Genomic DNA, 16,892 nt, shown 5'->3' on the forward strand with positions numbered 1-16,892 from the left:
CAACACAGCAATTTCACATAATAGATCTCTTATCTTTTTGCCAGGCTAAAGCTACTCATCAGACATAGAACATTCTGTAGTAGTACGGCTCATTTTAATATTTAGGCAAGGGTTCTTGCTGTACCATCTCAGCTGACATTCTGATTTAACATGAGACAAGGGATCCCTTAAAATAATAATTTGTATTATTTTCCACTAAAATAATTGCATGTAAGGCAACAGTGAGTAAAGCATCCATCCCTTCCAATATTAAGTATAAAAATTCACTACACTGACTGGACTTGTTACTTAGAAAATATTTAATCAAAAGTGAGAGAGAAAAGTGTGCTAGTATGAAACACTGCATTAAATTCTTCATGTTGAACTGTAAGTAAAAAGCAATGAAATTTTTAATCTTGTACTTCTCAGCACAGAACACTAGAGCCCTTCTTGCCTTGCCAGATGAGGCAACCTCCTACATTTGTTGTAAATTCAGCAAAGCGTATGGAATTTTGCCCTTTGCTGCCATCTCCCAAGCATCAGAGCTCAGCGACACTGGGCAGATTAAAGTGATGCTAAAACCAACCTTCCATTCTTATCCTCCATTTGAAGGTGGTACTGGATGGAGTCAGTCAATGCTTTTGCAGTTCCCTCTCCCCACTTCAGCTTGAGAGTCTGAGAACTGTATGCAGCACATTCCAGGCGAGGTGGATCCGGGGGGAGAGGCTTTGTTTTCAGTTTTATGGTGTGGCTGAAAGGACCTGCTCCGAGACTGTTTAGGGCTTGAATTCGTACTCTAGCATTTGGAAAAAGAAAGAATAAATTAATTTGAAATTAGGTCCTAAAAATAACTGGTCATATTCACTATTCTCATTAAAGAGAGAATAATGGTACTATCTACAATGAAGACTTTTATCAATATTATGCTTTGATAGACTGTCAAGAATATGCAGATGCGTTGCTTTCCTTACCACATTTTAAAGAGCTGGCTTGATTAAAAATAAAAATATTCAAAATAAATTCACATTAGTGAAAAGATGCAAAAGCTTTGTGAGTAACTTCAAGAGTGGTCCATCTTTCTGACTGTGCAGGCCTTGTACCGAAATTTTTGATAGCCACATTTGAGTGATGAGGAAGGTAAAAAAACCCACCCCAAAGAAGGGAAACCGTATCTGAGACTGTTTTATCAGGTGAATTCAAGGATGACTAACAGACATTTCTACAGACTTTTTTGAACAGATCCTATTCATGTGGAAATAAAGCGATAGTGCCCAGCCACCTCTCTTGCTGTTTCCACCAGTAACACATCTCTGGGTGCCTGCAAACACAGGCCCTCTTGGGTCTGCCTGCAAAATGAGAGGGGGAAACCAGAAGCTGCCAAATGACAAAAAGCTGAGGAAGCTGTAGAACTTGATACTCAGGGAGAAGGTAGGGTTTTGTTTTTCTTCTTTGATACGCCAAGGAAGACAATGCTGGCATCAGATTTGTAAGTAAGAATTAAAAGACTTAGCCCAGAAATTATTTCTGAAAAGGAAAAAGCAGAAAACAGAGGCTCTTTACATATCTCACAGGTAGCCACAGGGAGCAAAGTGTGTCTAATTTCGTTTTGCAGACTTAACATTTGCTTGTCCAAAATAGTATCTAGGTAACTGGAAAGAAGTAATCACAGTAATCAAATTACGAAACAGTCAACCACACAACTGCAAAATGTGGAAATGCAAATGTGTATGCAGGCTAAAGAATAAATATTTCTCCTTCACTACAGTAATATTTAACATTATGCTAATTTATTACAGCCCAGAACTAAGGTTTATATATGCAATTTTTTATTTGCACAAGGAGTTGACAGTGTATTCTATAAAAAAACTTATGTGGGTAGAAGTATAGACCTATCTCTGCAATAGAAGCTTCTCTTTTTTTCAGTCTATTGGCACAGAGAGCAACAGATCTTCAGATTGCCACCATTATTGTTAAATAATTGTAAGTCACACAGAAACACTGTATTCTGACATAAAGCCATAAAACAGTAATTAAGGATTCAGAAAACTGCGTAGCCAGATGATATCCTAATCATACTGAAATCAGAGTGGGCTATAAGTCTGACTTCAGTGGAACTGCCATTCTCCTTTAACACTGAGGACATGTTTTTATATCGGACGTAGAATGCCTTCAGGCAAAAGTACTGATTTTTATGTTTGTATTTTTCAGTAACACTTAGACCAAACATAAAGGCTGATTTCAGCAACTAAAATTCTTCAAAAGAGATGCATAGTTGACTGATTTTTTAAATTGATACTCTTTATGCTGACTTCCACTTTTTCTGCAGATAAGGCCTTGCAAGTTGCAATGAGCTGTCATTAGATTGCTGGACATAGTCTTTTCCTTGAATGGATTTTACTTGTTCAAACAGTGAAGCAACCAGTCCAAACCCAAGTATGAATCTGAATATGTGAGTTCAGTTAAATTGACACATTAACCACACAGATACAACAATACTACAATAAACTAACATAAATTATACTTGAAAGAAAATAAAAATAGCATGGCTCATCTATTTATGATGATCATCATTACGAAGCTTCTTTTTACTCCATGGCTGTGCACTAATGTGTCTCTGAGAATAATAATGTAGACATTAAAAAATACAAGGAAACAAAGCATCTGCTCTTGTGGAGGAAACAGTAGGCTGTCAAGTAGCTGTGCAACACATACCTGTAGGTAGTATCTGGCTGTAAGCCGTCTATAAAATAGGTCAGATCCTTCCCAACAGTTATTGGCTGCTTATCTCCAAAGTCTATGCTGTAGCCAAGGATTTCAGATCCATGGTCACAAGGTTCTTCCCAGCTTATAGCAAGGCATGTGGAAGGAGAATAGTGTGGACTTTCAACTTCATCTTCAGTTAGTCCACGAAGACACGTCACAACTGCAGGTACAGAGGCTGGAGTCATACATGCCACTACTTCACTGAAAGGGCCTGCACCTGCAACATTCACTGCCTGCAAATCCAAAGTAGACCATGTTTTTATGGCAGCGTCAATTCCTGTTTCCAGATTGCAATAACAATAGTTTTACATCTTTACCTGAACCCTGCAATAGTATATAGTGGCAGGCAAAAGCCCTTTCACTTCACAGCTGAGCCCAGGCCCACAATAGGAGATCTGCATGCATCCTTCCACACCGCCCCACTCCAGTCGATACTCCGTGACATCAGCTCCATTACTTACTGGTACCTTTAAAATGGATATCATAAATTAAAAGTTAAATTCACTGACTTAAGAAAAAAAAAAATCAACCACACTCACCACATCTATATTTTTTTTTGTTCCAGAGGAGTCTTACCCTCCCATTTCTTTGCTGATTTTTAATTTAGTACAATACAAATAACAAGCAGAATCTGATACAAACTTCAGGAAGTTCAATTAAGACAATGGCAAACACAAAGTCCTGGACTGGGACAAAAAAGTACAGACTGAGGAGCAACCTTACCAAAAAACCCCCTGTGTGTCCTGGTGAAAAAGCTGAATAAGAATCAGGAGTATGTGTCTGATGAAGGTGAACTATATATTGGTTGTATTAGCAAACGAGCAGCAAGAAGGGTAAAAGGAATAATGATTCCCCTCTACTCAGCACTGGTGAGGCTGCATCTCCAGTACCATGTCCTGTCCTGGGATCCCCAAAAGGAGATGGACATTGACATAATGGAGTAAGTCCAGCGAAGGGTCATGAGGCAGGAGTGCAACGCACAACAAGAAGGTATAGCTTACTTGATAGCAAGGTGATACAGCTAAGGGGAGATCTTACTGCTGCCTTAAATTAAATTACTTACTGGCAGGGTACAAAGATTATGACAAAATTCTTCTTGAAGATGGCACAGGCCAAGACAAGAGTCATGACTTGCATTAAAGGGTATTTTGACTAGACATAAACAATAAAAATCCTACAGAATGAGAGTTTACCCAGAGAGTTTTACTAGGCTGCAACATCTTCATTCTTGGAGATAAATAAAATTTCACTGGGAAAGGCCCTGAGAAACCTAACCTATTTGAATAGAAGGCTGAACTAAATGACATCTAGAGGTCTACTTGTGCCTTAATTACTGTGTGACTCTGTAAAACAGACATCTAACATCACTCAAATTAACTCTACTTGAATGTTTTAAGAGATTTTTTTAAAAAGGCTTTGCCTTATAGATATTTAAGAAGTGCTCCTCTGACATTCCTCCAGTAGGAAGTATGAACACTATTTTCCAGGTAAAACAGTTTAACTTTTTTTTCTGTACAGTTCTGTAACTCAGATACTTCACCCCATCTCTAAGCCACTAAAAAGCAGTGTTTAAACAGTATTCCCAGAGAGAATCTTTCTTTTTACAAGTTTAATTTTTATCTACTGCATTTTTTTAATCAGATATCTAAATACTATGGGTTTATAGGAAGTCTGTGAGGCTTTTGCTACATTATTACTGATGTAATTATATAAAATTAAATCAGATTATAAAACCAAGAAACACACAATAATCTATTGTATTATGTGGATACATCGTCTCTGAGGAACTATAACTACATTAAAGAAAAATTTTAAGATGAGACTGCATCACTCAGAAATGCAGAGCAGCAGCTGTGTCAAAACTTTTAAACAAAAGAACACAGTAATATCCAGTACCTGCAGCCTGCCAACTTACAGCTGCCTTATAATGGCATGATGAACGACTAAGGTTTCACCTATTGGATAATCGGGTAAGTATGCTTACAAATAAAGTGATTAAAATACAGTATTAGGCTTTTCAAGCTGAGCTCAAAAATGCATAAGACCATCCTATTAAGACAGGTGTTACCATGGCATTCTTACCTCCCATGACACCTGAGCACACGCAGCAGATCTGCATGCCACTTGAGGGGGCTTGCACTGATCTGGGGGTCCAGGGGCTGTAGTGATTTCACATTTTTCCGAGTAAGGTCCAAACTATTAAAAAGGGAGTTGATACAACTGAATTGTAAAAATAAAATTACTACTTTTTAAGTAACAGTTTACCATAGTAGGGACACGTAACAGCAACCTGAAACTTTGTATTACTTCTTTATAAAATAAATTTCTGTGGACTGTGGATTCAGGATTTATTTCCAGTATCTGACTATTCTCCAGAAGAGCTGTAAATTTTTCTTCACTCCAGCAAATGCAATGTGAATAAATTTGACAGTTCAAACTCTTGGGAAAACCAGGGAAGTACTACCCAAAGCCTAATTTTGAAGTTACACGATGGCTGCACTGAAACATAAACCAATTTGTACTGCCTATTTATACCTATCTAAAAGAAACAAAGGATTCATAAACTGCTGAGCTATGAACCATTCTTTGCAGGGTGGACAGAAGATAAAATTTAGGATAGTGCTTTAAAGCCTTAAGCTGCAGACCTCTCCACAAACAGTGTCAACTCATCCTGACAGTTTTTTATGAAATGTACGTTATTGAACAAATCAGGAGTTTGGGTACATAACTAAATAAAGGTTGTTATACAGCAACGATTGATTTAAACACATTTAATACTCAGAGGGAAGATAGTCTTGTATCTGATAGAACATGTACTCAGAAGTTAAACTAAATATAAAAATGGAGAGTCAGGAAACATTAATTATTATGTTCTGAACACCAACAGCTGTACAAATGAAGGTCAATTAATTACAAAGCTGTATACAGAAAACAATTTGCTACCTTACTTCACATGAGAATATTGAAGTTGTAACAGTGCTTTAATAAAGTACTTAGCATTTCCTAATGATTTCCTAATCCTACTATTCAGACAAAATACATAATTAGCTATTTTCTCTTCATCTAAAAATCCCTTTCATTATAAACTGATGTTTAACAGTCTGTTCCCACACAACAATAAGCTGTGTGAGTGAAATGACTCTACATTAGGAAATCCTCATTTTAAAATTACCATTAAATGCTTATTTTGAAATAAAAAATCCTTAATAGTGACTGCAGTCTCTGGAATGAATTTCATTTCAGACTTCCTCCTTACCCCAGCCTTGTTAGCTGCTCTCAGTCTGAAGCTGTACATCCTCCCTGGAAGAAGGCTGCCCACTGTGCACTCAACATCAGAACCCTGGTAAACCTCTCTGTGTTCATCAGTTTCTGCCTGAAACATTTCCAGACCATAACAGGTAATGGGTGAACCACCATCTACCTGAGGTGATCCTAAAAATAAGAAAGAAAGAAAAGCTTATTTAATTTAACACATACCACATTTGGATCCCTTACAATCTCTAACACTTGTAATAGAATTACCCCAACGCAGCTGAATTTCCCTTGCTCTTGGTCTACCCTGTAGCCTTGGTGGCTGGCATGGACCAGGAACCACTGCTGGTGTCTGCACCAGTAGGGAATCAGATACCTACAAAAGAAAGAAAGATTAATGAAATTATCCAGGCCAAAACAAGAACTATCAGTTATGCCACAAGTAAAGGCAAATACCTGAGCCAGAAACAAGACCTTCCCCTTTTTTAATGACATCTTCAAATATGTGAAGATGCTGAAGTGATCTGGTATGTATTTCTCATAATATAAACCATGCCAAAATAATCATGCAATATGCAAAATTTGCTTTTGTATTTTGGTATATATGCAAGGAGTAGAATTAAAAACAGTGGTTAATTATCAGTACAAACCTAGTACAGATGCTTGAAATATGACTTATTCAACGTAAACTCATTCTCTTTCGCATCAAATTGCAGTTTAATGAGTTCTAAACCCTTACTCTAAGGGTTGTATACTTTCTGTGGAAGAACCTTTCAGAAAGCAAAAGTGGGCAGAAGTGTCAATCAGAAGAGATTAAAAAAAAAAGAGATTTCAACTTTTTCATTGCTTAGCAATACTTAATGTGCAACAAGTTTCCACCTCAGATTTGAAGTTGGGGCAAAAATAGCCTAAGAACCTAACAACAAGCAGCAGACGGCATTGACTGTTCAGACAGAAGTGAGCAGAGACAATGAGGGGTTATTAGCTTCAGTGTGATACAGAAAAAATAGGAAGTTGGAAAGCCTTTAGGTTTACGGAAGAAATGAATCTCAGAGTCTCATTTCACAACAGGTTTCTAAGTATGTTCAAGAAAGAGTGGACTGGACAATCTGCTGCTCTTCAGTTTTCCTTTGAGTATATTGTTGCACTGATCAAATGCTGCTACTTAAAAAGCAGAAAGTTTCTCAGGATGCAGATGTTCATGAGAAGCTGCAGTAGAGTTAATTGCATCTTTCTTTACAGTTCTTCTGTTGATTTCTGACACCTTCAGAAAGTATCAGGACTTTCTAGAAGTTATTTTCTCTTTGGTACTCAATGTTTATTCTAAAATCATGGGGCTGTGGGGAAGTAGGTTGGAGAGTAAAAGTCTCCAAAGACTTGTGGTTTGGTGACTGGGAAAGCAGTGCAGCTGAGCCAGCATTGACGAAGTCCAGATTTATTCTTAAAACAAGGTGGCTGTAGTCAAGGTTATCTTTGCAGGAGACTTCTATGTGCAGGAAGAGCACAAACACTTCATGTTGTAAGGTGGGACGGGGTAGAAATGGCAAACACCAAGAATGCAAGGCTTTAAGATTTTTGTGAGAGCAGCTTGACAGTGACGCCTTGCTGGAAGTCTGCAGAGAGCCAGGGCTGGCTTTGTTACAGTCGTTGCTGAGAAGCGTGAGGAAATACAGCATGACATTTTAGCACTGGCAGCTGAACTACACCACAGAATTGACAGTGAACGCGTGTGTATGTAATGTGCATGTATAAAGGAGCTTAGTATGGCACAGCAAATTGTTTGGGAATACTGGAAAGTAGGGCAACGTAAACATTTTAATTGTGCTTGAGACAACATGGGAAGACACTACAGAGCATAACATAACCCTGTAAAGCCGGAGTGAAGACTCTTCCTCCCCTGCTTGCTGAGTTGACTTGGCTACTCAGACAAGGTACTCCATTGACTACAGGAAATACACTAAATTCATAGAATCACAGAATCTTCTGAGTTGGAAAGGATCCACAAGGATCGTCAAAGTCCAACTCCTCACTTCAAGACAGCCCCAAGAATCACACTGTGTGAGAGACTGTTGTCCAAATGCGTCCTGAACTCTGTTGTGCTTGGTGCTGTGACCACTTCCATGGGGAGCCTGTTCAAGTACCCTGCTTAAACTGCTGCATTGGGTTAGGCCTCAATAAATGACATTGTATCAATGTATCACATAGGAAAAGTATGTTTCTGTAAACAAGACAATCATGTTAAAAAAAATATAGTATCAGAAAATAATATTCAGATATATTTCTTTAACAAATGAACGGAAACTTGATCCACTGTGCATCAATACTGGAACTTCCCTGAGGTTCTATTTATGGCTATTTTGTTAGGCACTTCTGCATAATATTTGCTTAAATAGCTACGAGACCAGATTTTCTGACATTGTATTTAATGAAAATATTAGCTGATATTACCGTGCTTTGTCCTCCTTCCCCAACGCAATATACACGTAACCGATAGGAAGAGCCCGGATTTAGTCGGTCACACACATGTTCCCTAGCAGCTCCGCTGTATATTGTATCCCACTTGTTTCCTGAAAGGTAAGGAATAAGTGTGCACTGAACCAAAGTGCAAATTTCCACACTTCAGTACCAGCCACAGCAGGTATCCTAACTTCACTAAGTAAGTGTGCCTGATGTTTATTAAAAAAAACAGAAATTGAGACTGCTTTGAATTTCCTGGAAGATCCTATAATTTCATAAAGGCAGTTTCCTAGGTGTAGATCTGCTGAAGTGAAATAGCTTCTTTATTTGGTATTTACCTTAACTAGAAGAGAACTTACTGGGTCAGCAAGCACATTCAACTCATAACCAAATAAACAGGAAAGATACAGAAGTAAAATTTTTCACAGAAACTTCAAATTACACTATCATTTTTCAGGCTGTAACTACACTTTACAATTGATGAAGTTTGTTCCTGCATTCCTGAATAGCCCAGCAGCATCTGAAATACTGATTCCGTTATTTGCTACTCTTAAATCAGAAACTCTTTAGCATTCTCTCTCTCTTTTTAAGAGATTAAGCAGGGAACCTGGGGAATTTTAATTAAATCTCCAACAACTCAATACACTACAGAGTTTAGAGGGATGGGTATGAAATGTAATGCACAGCTCACTTAATTTGCAAGAAAGGCTTGGGTGCCCCATTCCAAAAGTGACTTAATGTGGACACGTGACAGAGAGAGGAAAGCGACAAACTACGTATCTAAAGAACCACAGCTGAGAGCCCTGAGGGGGCTCCCATCATATCTGGGGACAGTGCTCTGTCCTAATCTGACACAGCACTGGAGAAGTTTAAACTTTCATTCTGAATGTGACTGTGTTTCTGAACTCAATAAGGCTACTTAAGAGGTCTAGATTTTTAAATAATTTAGCAAGATAGGTTTATGTCCAATTTAGAAATACTGTCAGTTTCCTTTCTGTATGAAAGAACAGAAAAGGAAATAACAGAAAGTTATCCCAGCTGCATCATTGTTCTCTTTTAATAGTGATAAATGGAGTTTTTCTTTCATCTGCCATGCAAACACCAAAGCTACATGTCCCTGTCTTCTTGCCCTAAAATGTCTGAAATGTGTCATTTCATTTCCAAACCTGAATACACCTAATTAGTAAGTTAAACAAAAAGCATCTCTTGTGTCACAGAATTTTGTGCCATCTTTCTTTTCTAAATCAGAGAAAAAGAACTTCTTGTATACAAGCATAAATGTGCCTCTATTTTCTTTCTGATGTCAGTCTCTGGCTAACTTTCCCTGTCATAATACACATTTTATTCTTGCACACAGAGGCAGGAAAAAAACCCCACACAACTAAATGCCAATGTACAATTCTAATACTTACCACTTAAGCCTTCAGACATTTCCACAACATATGTATTTATTGCTGCTCCCCCATTGTCTTTTGGTGGATCTATAAAAAAACAGCAATATTCCAACTTAGCAAGGGAAGTTAAATGGCTTTATAGCTTTTGGGGAGGATTTCCCAAAGGCAAAATCAACAGAAAGCTGGAGATGGGTGCTTATTTAGACAAAGAGCATCCTAGTCCAGGGCAGCAGCAAATCACTCCAAGTCCTGCTATGTGAAAGCCAGCTCTCAACTCTTCTGTACACTTTACATAGGAAAATGGACAAGGGAATCGCCCCTGGGAGATGCCAGAGCAAACATTTCAGTCTCAAGTGCTGTGGAAGGCTGCTTGATTATGGACTCAGGGACACAGACTCTAATGGTCCTGTAATTTGGACAGCAGAGAGGAAAAAGTATCATACGGATTTGTATATAAGGATGTCTCAAAATTATTTCAGGAAAGAATTTCAAAAACCTAAATATTTTGGGACAGAATAGAAGTCAGGAGCTCTACACTGAAAAATTCTCTCTTAACTTCTAACATATCACTAGAAATTGAATACACTATCCTCCCTGGTACAGTATTCACGTACAAGATACAAATCTACAGACCTTTCTTTGACATATAATCCTGCTTCTCAAAGATGATTTAGAAAATATCAAAATGAAAATAATGTGAAACAACATTTTGAACAAATATAAAGACAGCATCATACTTCAGCACAGAAGGGTACTCCTGCCTGAACATCACATTATGGATGTGCTGGATGAAATGATGTTGGCTCTTAGGCAAGGGTTACGTATCATAAAACTCAAGCTAAGTAAAATGAGACTTATATGGCAGATAGCACTTCTTTGGTTGGAAGGAAATTACTCCAAATGAAAAATAAAATTGTCACATTAATTATCACATAGAAAGAGTATCCCTGTTCCAAATAAAGACCATTAAAAGTTTTATATAAAAGTAGGTATTTTAGGTAGCTTTTGATATACAAATCAGGCATTTTTAATAACTTCATACATTATGCATCACACATAAAAGATCAAGTATCAGGTCCTGATGTAGCAAAGCACTCTGGGAAGATGCAAGACTGGACCTGCTGAGTACTATTTATACTCTACAAGTAAATTTCTTATTATTGATGCTAAAGAATTAAACACACTATTAAATGGAAATAGGTAAGGAGTGACAATAAGTGTAATTTTTAACTGTTTGATTTTCTGCTAAAAAACTGCATCGCACAGTACTGTTTAACCTTCTCCTATTTTACAGCATAAGGCTAAAAATTCCTGAGCTTAAGGAAAAGTTTCTCAAGATCCTTAGCGAATAAAAATTTATCTACCAAAATCAAATACTTTGAAGATACAGGTTGAACTTCAATCTTTTCTTTCAATAAGAACCCAGAATGTCATGGCACCTACGTTTTGTCCCAGAGAAACTGAACTTCTTAGTACATCAATTAACCACACTTTTTAAAGTGTTGTAGTCCCTAACAGTCCCTATGTAGCAATAACAGTCCCTATGACAATTAGCATATTATTCTTCCCACATAATTAGTTACACTGGCACACTAAGTACTTTGAATCGGTATTTTTCCACAAAAATAGATCATAATGGCTCAGTTGACTGAAGTGTTAATGAAGTAAAACCCGACCTTCTGTATAAAAAATATCATATATATATGTGTGTGTGTGTGTATATATATATATATATATACACACATATAAAATACAGAAGACATACTCTAAATAGAGCTGGACAACATTCTTACCCCAGATTATTTTAAAACTCTGTGCATGAATTTTTCCTTTCACTGTGGGTTTTGAAGGTACTCCAGGTTTGTCTGGACAAGTAATGTATTCCACTGTCTCACTTGGACTGCTTTTCCCTTCTGAGTTATAGGCAATGACCTGCAAATATATATAAAATACTATCAATGCATTGGATAGTAGTATGCTATTCACTTTATGGTAAGGACAAATTAATTTAAGTGTATATTTAGATGGATAAATACATAATAAATTACCACAAGAACTAAAATTATTATACCCATTAATTTTACATTTTCGTTAGTCCCATAGTTAAGACAATCACTATACTGAAAATAGAAATGCATGCAAATTGCCAGAAAAAACCAATTCCTGAAAAAAATCCTTCTCATCGTAGCATAGTACCCTCTTTTACAGAAATACATTCAGAGACAAAAAAAGCATTTATATGGGAAAGTTGTATTAAAAACAGCAAAGGGGATATCAACTCTTCAATCCCAAGGATAATTATGGCAAAAGTTGTCATGAAAGTCACGTGAAGGTCAAGGGTAAATAGTGTTTAACCAACCTGAGTGCCTTTCATGATGAAACAACCTGCTCAACAAATGGGGGAGAGCTGTGGACATCATCTACCCTAATTTTAGTTTGACCTCCACAACACCTATTTACACAAGCTGGTTAAGATAGGGACAGAACAGATGGACCACAAGAAAACCTGACAAAACACCAGGCTCAAAGGATGTTGGCTAATGGTTCGAAGGCAAATTAGCAGCTGCTCATGAATGGATCTCCTCAGCAGCCAATCCAATGTCAGATTCTACTGAATATCTTTAGAAGTGATCTGGATGACAGGAGTGAGTGATGCTCCCAGATTTGCATACAGCACCAAACTAGGAGAAGATAGACATATGCTGGAGGGAAGAGCCACCATACAGACTTTGATAGGCTGAAATATTGAACAAGAACTGTATGAGCTTTGGACAAAGATACAGTCTCGCACCTCGGATGGAATAATCCCAGCACCAGTGCAGTCTGGGGTCTAACTCTAGCCAGCTTTTCTTTTTTCGGCTCTGCTGAGAAGACATTGGGATTCTAGTAGGAGGAAGCCAAATGAATCAGCAAAGCATCTTGGCAGTAGCAAAACCAAACTGGTTCATGGGCTGCATCAGCAAGAATTTACCCAGCAGAACAAAGGATTTAATTACATCACTTTACTCAGCACTTTTAAAACTATGCTTGGAATACTGTATCCAGTTTTGGTCTTTCCAGTTCAAGGGACACTGGGAGACTGGAAAGAGTTCAGAAGTGGGCCAGCACAATGATCAGAGGATTAAAGAACCTGACACAGGAAAAAAAGTTTTGTTTTATTCTGCCTGAGTAAGAAGTTGTTTCATTGGGAAGGATCTAATCACAGCCTTCCAATACTAAGAGAGAGCTGCAGAAGAGATGAAGACAATGCCTTCCAAAGGATCTATGATGACAGGACAAGAGCCAGTGTGTTAGGGGAATTCTAGCTGGATATAAGAAAAGATATTAATTACCATTAGAACAAACTTCCCAAAGAAGTGGTTGACTCGCCCTTGTTGGAAATACTGAAATCTCAGCTCAACAGGGCTGGGACAGGGTTGAGTTGCCTAAGCTAAGGCCCTGCTTTCTACACAAATTTGACCCAGATGGTCACTAAAAAGCCCTTCCAAGCTAGACTTTTCTGTGAGTCTAGGAAAACAAATTCCTGCTAATCTTGACATTTCACTTTTTAGTTTAGTTTAGCAAAACGCTAAACTACCTAGTTTAAAAAAAAAAAAAAAGAAAGAAGAAAGAGGTTTTTTTTTGGCTTTTAGATCTATTTTAAAAATGAGCAGAATCGAAATGACAGCAGTTAGTACAGACTGAGAAGAGGAAATGCAAGCTAACATGTCTCTCAGACATTAAGTCTCCCGATCCAGTTTACAAGATTAGTAATCATCTGGTTGTCTTTGTGCCCTTACAAATGAAGTTAAACAGGCAGTTAGCATTTACGTATTATAATAAGGTTTCGAATGGTTATAAAGCTTCTTTCAAAAGCCTTAAGGAATATTACTACTAATTAAGTCTTTCCCCTGTATAATAAAAATTAAAGACCTGATTAACATAACATTTGTTTCTCCTTTACGCCCCATGAATGAGCAAACAGAGACTTCTGTTTATTGTTTTGCTAATAAAAACAGGGTATAAACATTGGGGTTTTTTATTTTAATGAGAAACTTAGGATGTATAACTTACTAGTTAATGACGATGATTAATCTGTAATATTACTTTCAAAGGAAGACTATGATCAAGTCTTGCAGAAGCTAGTTTCAAGGCAATTAGCTATTCTTCAGTTCATGTGTAGCCATAATAGTGCTAGAAACATACTGTATATTTTAAATTATTTAAATACTAAGTTATGCAAAAACCCCAACAAAATCATATTCAGAAGTGCAAAATAACATCCAAAAAGAAGTACTTACATGCTTTAGTGTTAACTCAAAACAAATCAACCAACCCTTGAACTATTACCTTTCATATTGCAAAGAGAAGCTGTTCTTCAACAGTTCCCAATTGTTCCTTGAGAAATAGTATTTTAGGTGTATGCGTGACAACAGCTATCAACATTTTTCACTTGCAGACAGATGAGGTCACTTCTGACTGTGCCTCAAGTTGCACCAGGGGAAGTTTAAATTGAATATTAGGAAAAAATCCTTCACAGAAAGAGCAGTCAAGCATTGGCAAAGTTGCCCGGGGAAGTGGTTGAGTCACCATGCCTGGAGGTATTTCAAAGATGCGCAGATGGGTTGCTTAGGGACATGGTTCAGTGCTGGGTTAACAGTTGGACTTGATCTTATAGGTCTTTTCCAACCTAAATGATACTGTGATCCATACTGTGGGACATATCTTTAGCTTTATTCCAAAACCTGAGCAACTATTCAGGAGTGACTTAAAACATAGAAAAGCCCAGGTTGGAAGGGACCTGAAAGATCATCTGGTCCAACCCTTCAGGGAAAAGTGAGCCTAGACGAGATTATCTAACACCCTTTCCAGTCATATCTTGAAATCATCCAGTGATGGGGACCCCACCACATTTCTGGAGAGGTCGTTCCAGTGATTACTTGATCTCACTGTGGAATATTTCTTTCCTACACCAAGATGAAACCCCATCCAGTGCAACTTGCAACTCTTGTCCCTTGTCATCTCTAGATGGCTCCTTGTGAAGGGAGAACCTCCCTCCTCTCTGTAGTCAGGCTTTAAGTACTGGCGAACTGTGATGATTGTCCCTCTGAGCCTTCTCCAAGGAGAAAATATGTAATTCCTTTAAACTTTCATTACAGGGCAGGTTTTCCAGCCCTTTAATAATTTTTGTTACCCTCCTTTGGACCATCTCCCAGTCTGCCTGTCTTTTGTGAATTGTGTGGATCAGAACTGGACACAGTTCTCCAGGTGTAACCTGACACAAGCTGAATACAGGGAAGATCTCTTTATCTCTGCTAGCGATGCCACTGCAGAATCAGCCCAGGATCCAGTTTGCCTGAAGGTCCCTTTCAGCAATGCTGCTCCTAGCCTATAGTGGGCTCCTTGGTTATTCCAGACAGGTGCAGAACTCTGCACTTGTCTCTCTTAAACTTCATACTGTTTTTGCTACCTCACTCTTCTAGCCTGTCTAGGTGTTTCTGTAAGATCATTTTGCCTTCTGATGTGTTCATCTGGCCACTCAGTGCAGTGTGACCAGAAAACTTGGTGAGCGTGCTTTTAATCCCATTGTCAAGATCAGTTGTGCAAATGAACATCATGGGGCCTCCTATCCTCAGGAGTTCCTAATTCAGACAGGCTGCCAGCCTGATTAGAAACCATTGATCACCACCCTCTGAGTGGGGCCTGTTAGCATACTACCTATCCAGTTCGTGCCTTGCCAGTTTGGCCAGGGAGAAGGCTGTGAGAAACTGTTGAATGCTTGTTGAAGTTCAGGTAAAGAACATCCACTGATCTCCTTGGGCCAACTGGAAGAGTTACCTTGATGTAGGACATGATCAGGCTAGTCAGGCATAATTTACTTTTGGTGTAGGCTTTTCCCAATTGCCTGCTTTGTGTGGCATGTCACATTTCCTAGGAAGACTTTCCATTTCTTTTCCAGGAACTGAAGTAAGATTAATAGGCCCATAGTTCCCTGGGTCCTTCTTGTAGATGGGGGGTATTACATTCACCTCTTCCAGACATCAGGGATATCCCCTGACCTGCATCACTTTTCAAATGCTATAGATAGGGGTCCTGCAGCAATGTCAGCCACTCCTCTCAACATCCAGAAGTGAACTGAGCCCTTCTAAGAGACCAAACCCCAGCCTTGTCACAGCTACCTTATCCTGTAATCTGGGGTCCAGTTATGCTGGTAAAGGCAGAGGCAAAGAAGGTGTTTAGAACCTCTGCTTTATTGGCATTATTTAGTAACTTGCTTCTTTGCCCTGTTTAAGAATGGCCTCTGTATGTCTTCCCTGTGCTTCTACTTCTCACATATCTGAAGAGGCCTTTTATGTCATTCTTGTTATCTTTGGCCAATTTCAGTTCTAGCTGATCCTAGCCTTCCTGACTTTAACTCTGCCTGTCCTGGCAAAGTTCTTGTAGACCTTGATGGCTATTTGATCACCTTCCCATGGCCAGTATGCTTCTGTTTAGCTTTTAACCACACCCAAAAGCTCATAGGTAGGGCAGAGTTCTTCCTGAACTAAAAGTTCAGCCCTCAAGACATATTAGAATGAGCTCAGCACCATAGTAATATGGATGACTTACTAACAATTTTTTTTTTATCAAGGCTGCTCCTTACCCCAACACCTTTATTGTGTTTACTATCAAAGAACCCATAGCTACACTAAGTAATATCACCCACGTATATGAAACAAACCAGCCAAATAAAAAACCCCAGCTGTTAAGAACACGTACTTATGACTTGGAATTTCAAGATATTTGCAGCTGTGTTACGCGCTTGCAGAGGTTCTTAATCCTTCTGCAGAAACAATAACGCAGGTATTCAGCCAACAGTTTTAAGAAATTGAAATTTTAAGAAACTGGCATCAAATTCAGTCTTCCTTAAAAAAAGGCTCTCCCCACTTCTGAGTCAATCTCAAGCTAGTCTGGTACCCAAACATATAAAAAAAATCTTACCCTAAATTTATATTTTGTACTACGCCTCAAATTCTTCACCGTGTAGGTAAGATCGTCACCATCATATTTTGGCTTGAAACCATATCC

The 16,892-nt window shown here is 38.3% G+C and overlaps 1 protein-coding gene across 10 annotated transcripts in view; it reads right to left on the reverse strand.

The window, feature by feature from the left end:
- FNDC3A (fibronectin type III domain containing 3A) overlaps positions 1–16,892 on the reverse strand; it is a 112,634-nt gene that overhangs the window by 6,701 nt on the left and 89,041 nt on the right. For all 10 annotated transcript variants that reach the window (XM_048295262.1, XM_048295260.1, XM_048295263.1 and 7 more), the window contains 10 exons: positions 16,806–16,892; positions 11,639–11,777; positions 9,864–9,932; positions 8,443–8,561; positions 6,265–6,370; positions 5,999–6,174; positions 4,825–4,938; positions 3,060–3,209; positions 2,692–2,975; positions 566–775 (listed from right to left, as the gene is read on the reverse strand). In XM_048295262.1, the coding sequence (XP_048151219.1) occupies positions 566–775; positions 2,692–2,975; positions 3,060–3,209; positions 4,825–4,938; positions 5,999–6,174; positions 6,265–6,370; positions 8,443–8,561; positions 9,864–9,932; positions 11,639–11,777; positions 16,806–16,892 (1,454 nt within the window). The remainder of the gene's footprint in view (positions 1–565; positions 776–2,691; positions 2,976–3,059; positions 3,210–4,824; positions 4,939–5,998; positions 6,175–6,264; positions 6,371–8,442; positions 8,562–9,863; positions 9,933–11,638; positions 11,778–16,805) is intronic.

This window comes from Corvus hawaiiensis, chromosome 2 (assembly GCF_020740725.1).
Source record: "Corvus hawaiiensis isolate bCorHaw1 chromosome 2, bCorHaw1.pri.cur, whole genome shotgun sequence".
Classification (NCBI taxonomy): domain Eukaryota; kingdom Metazoa; phylum Chordata; class Aves; order Passeriformes; family Corvidae; genus Corvus; species Corvus hawaiiensis.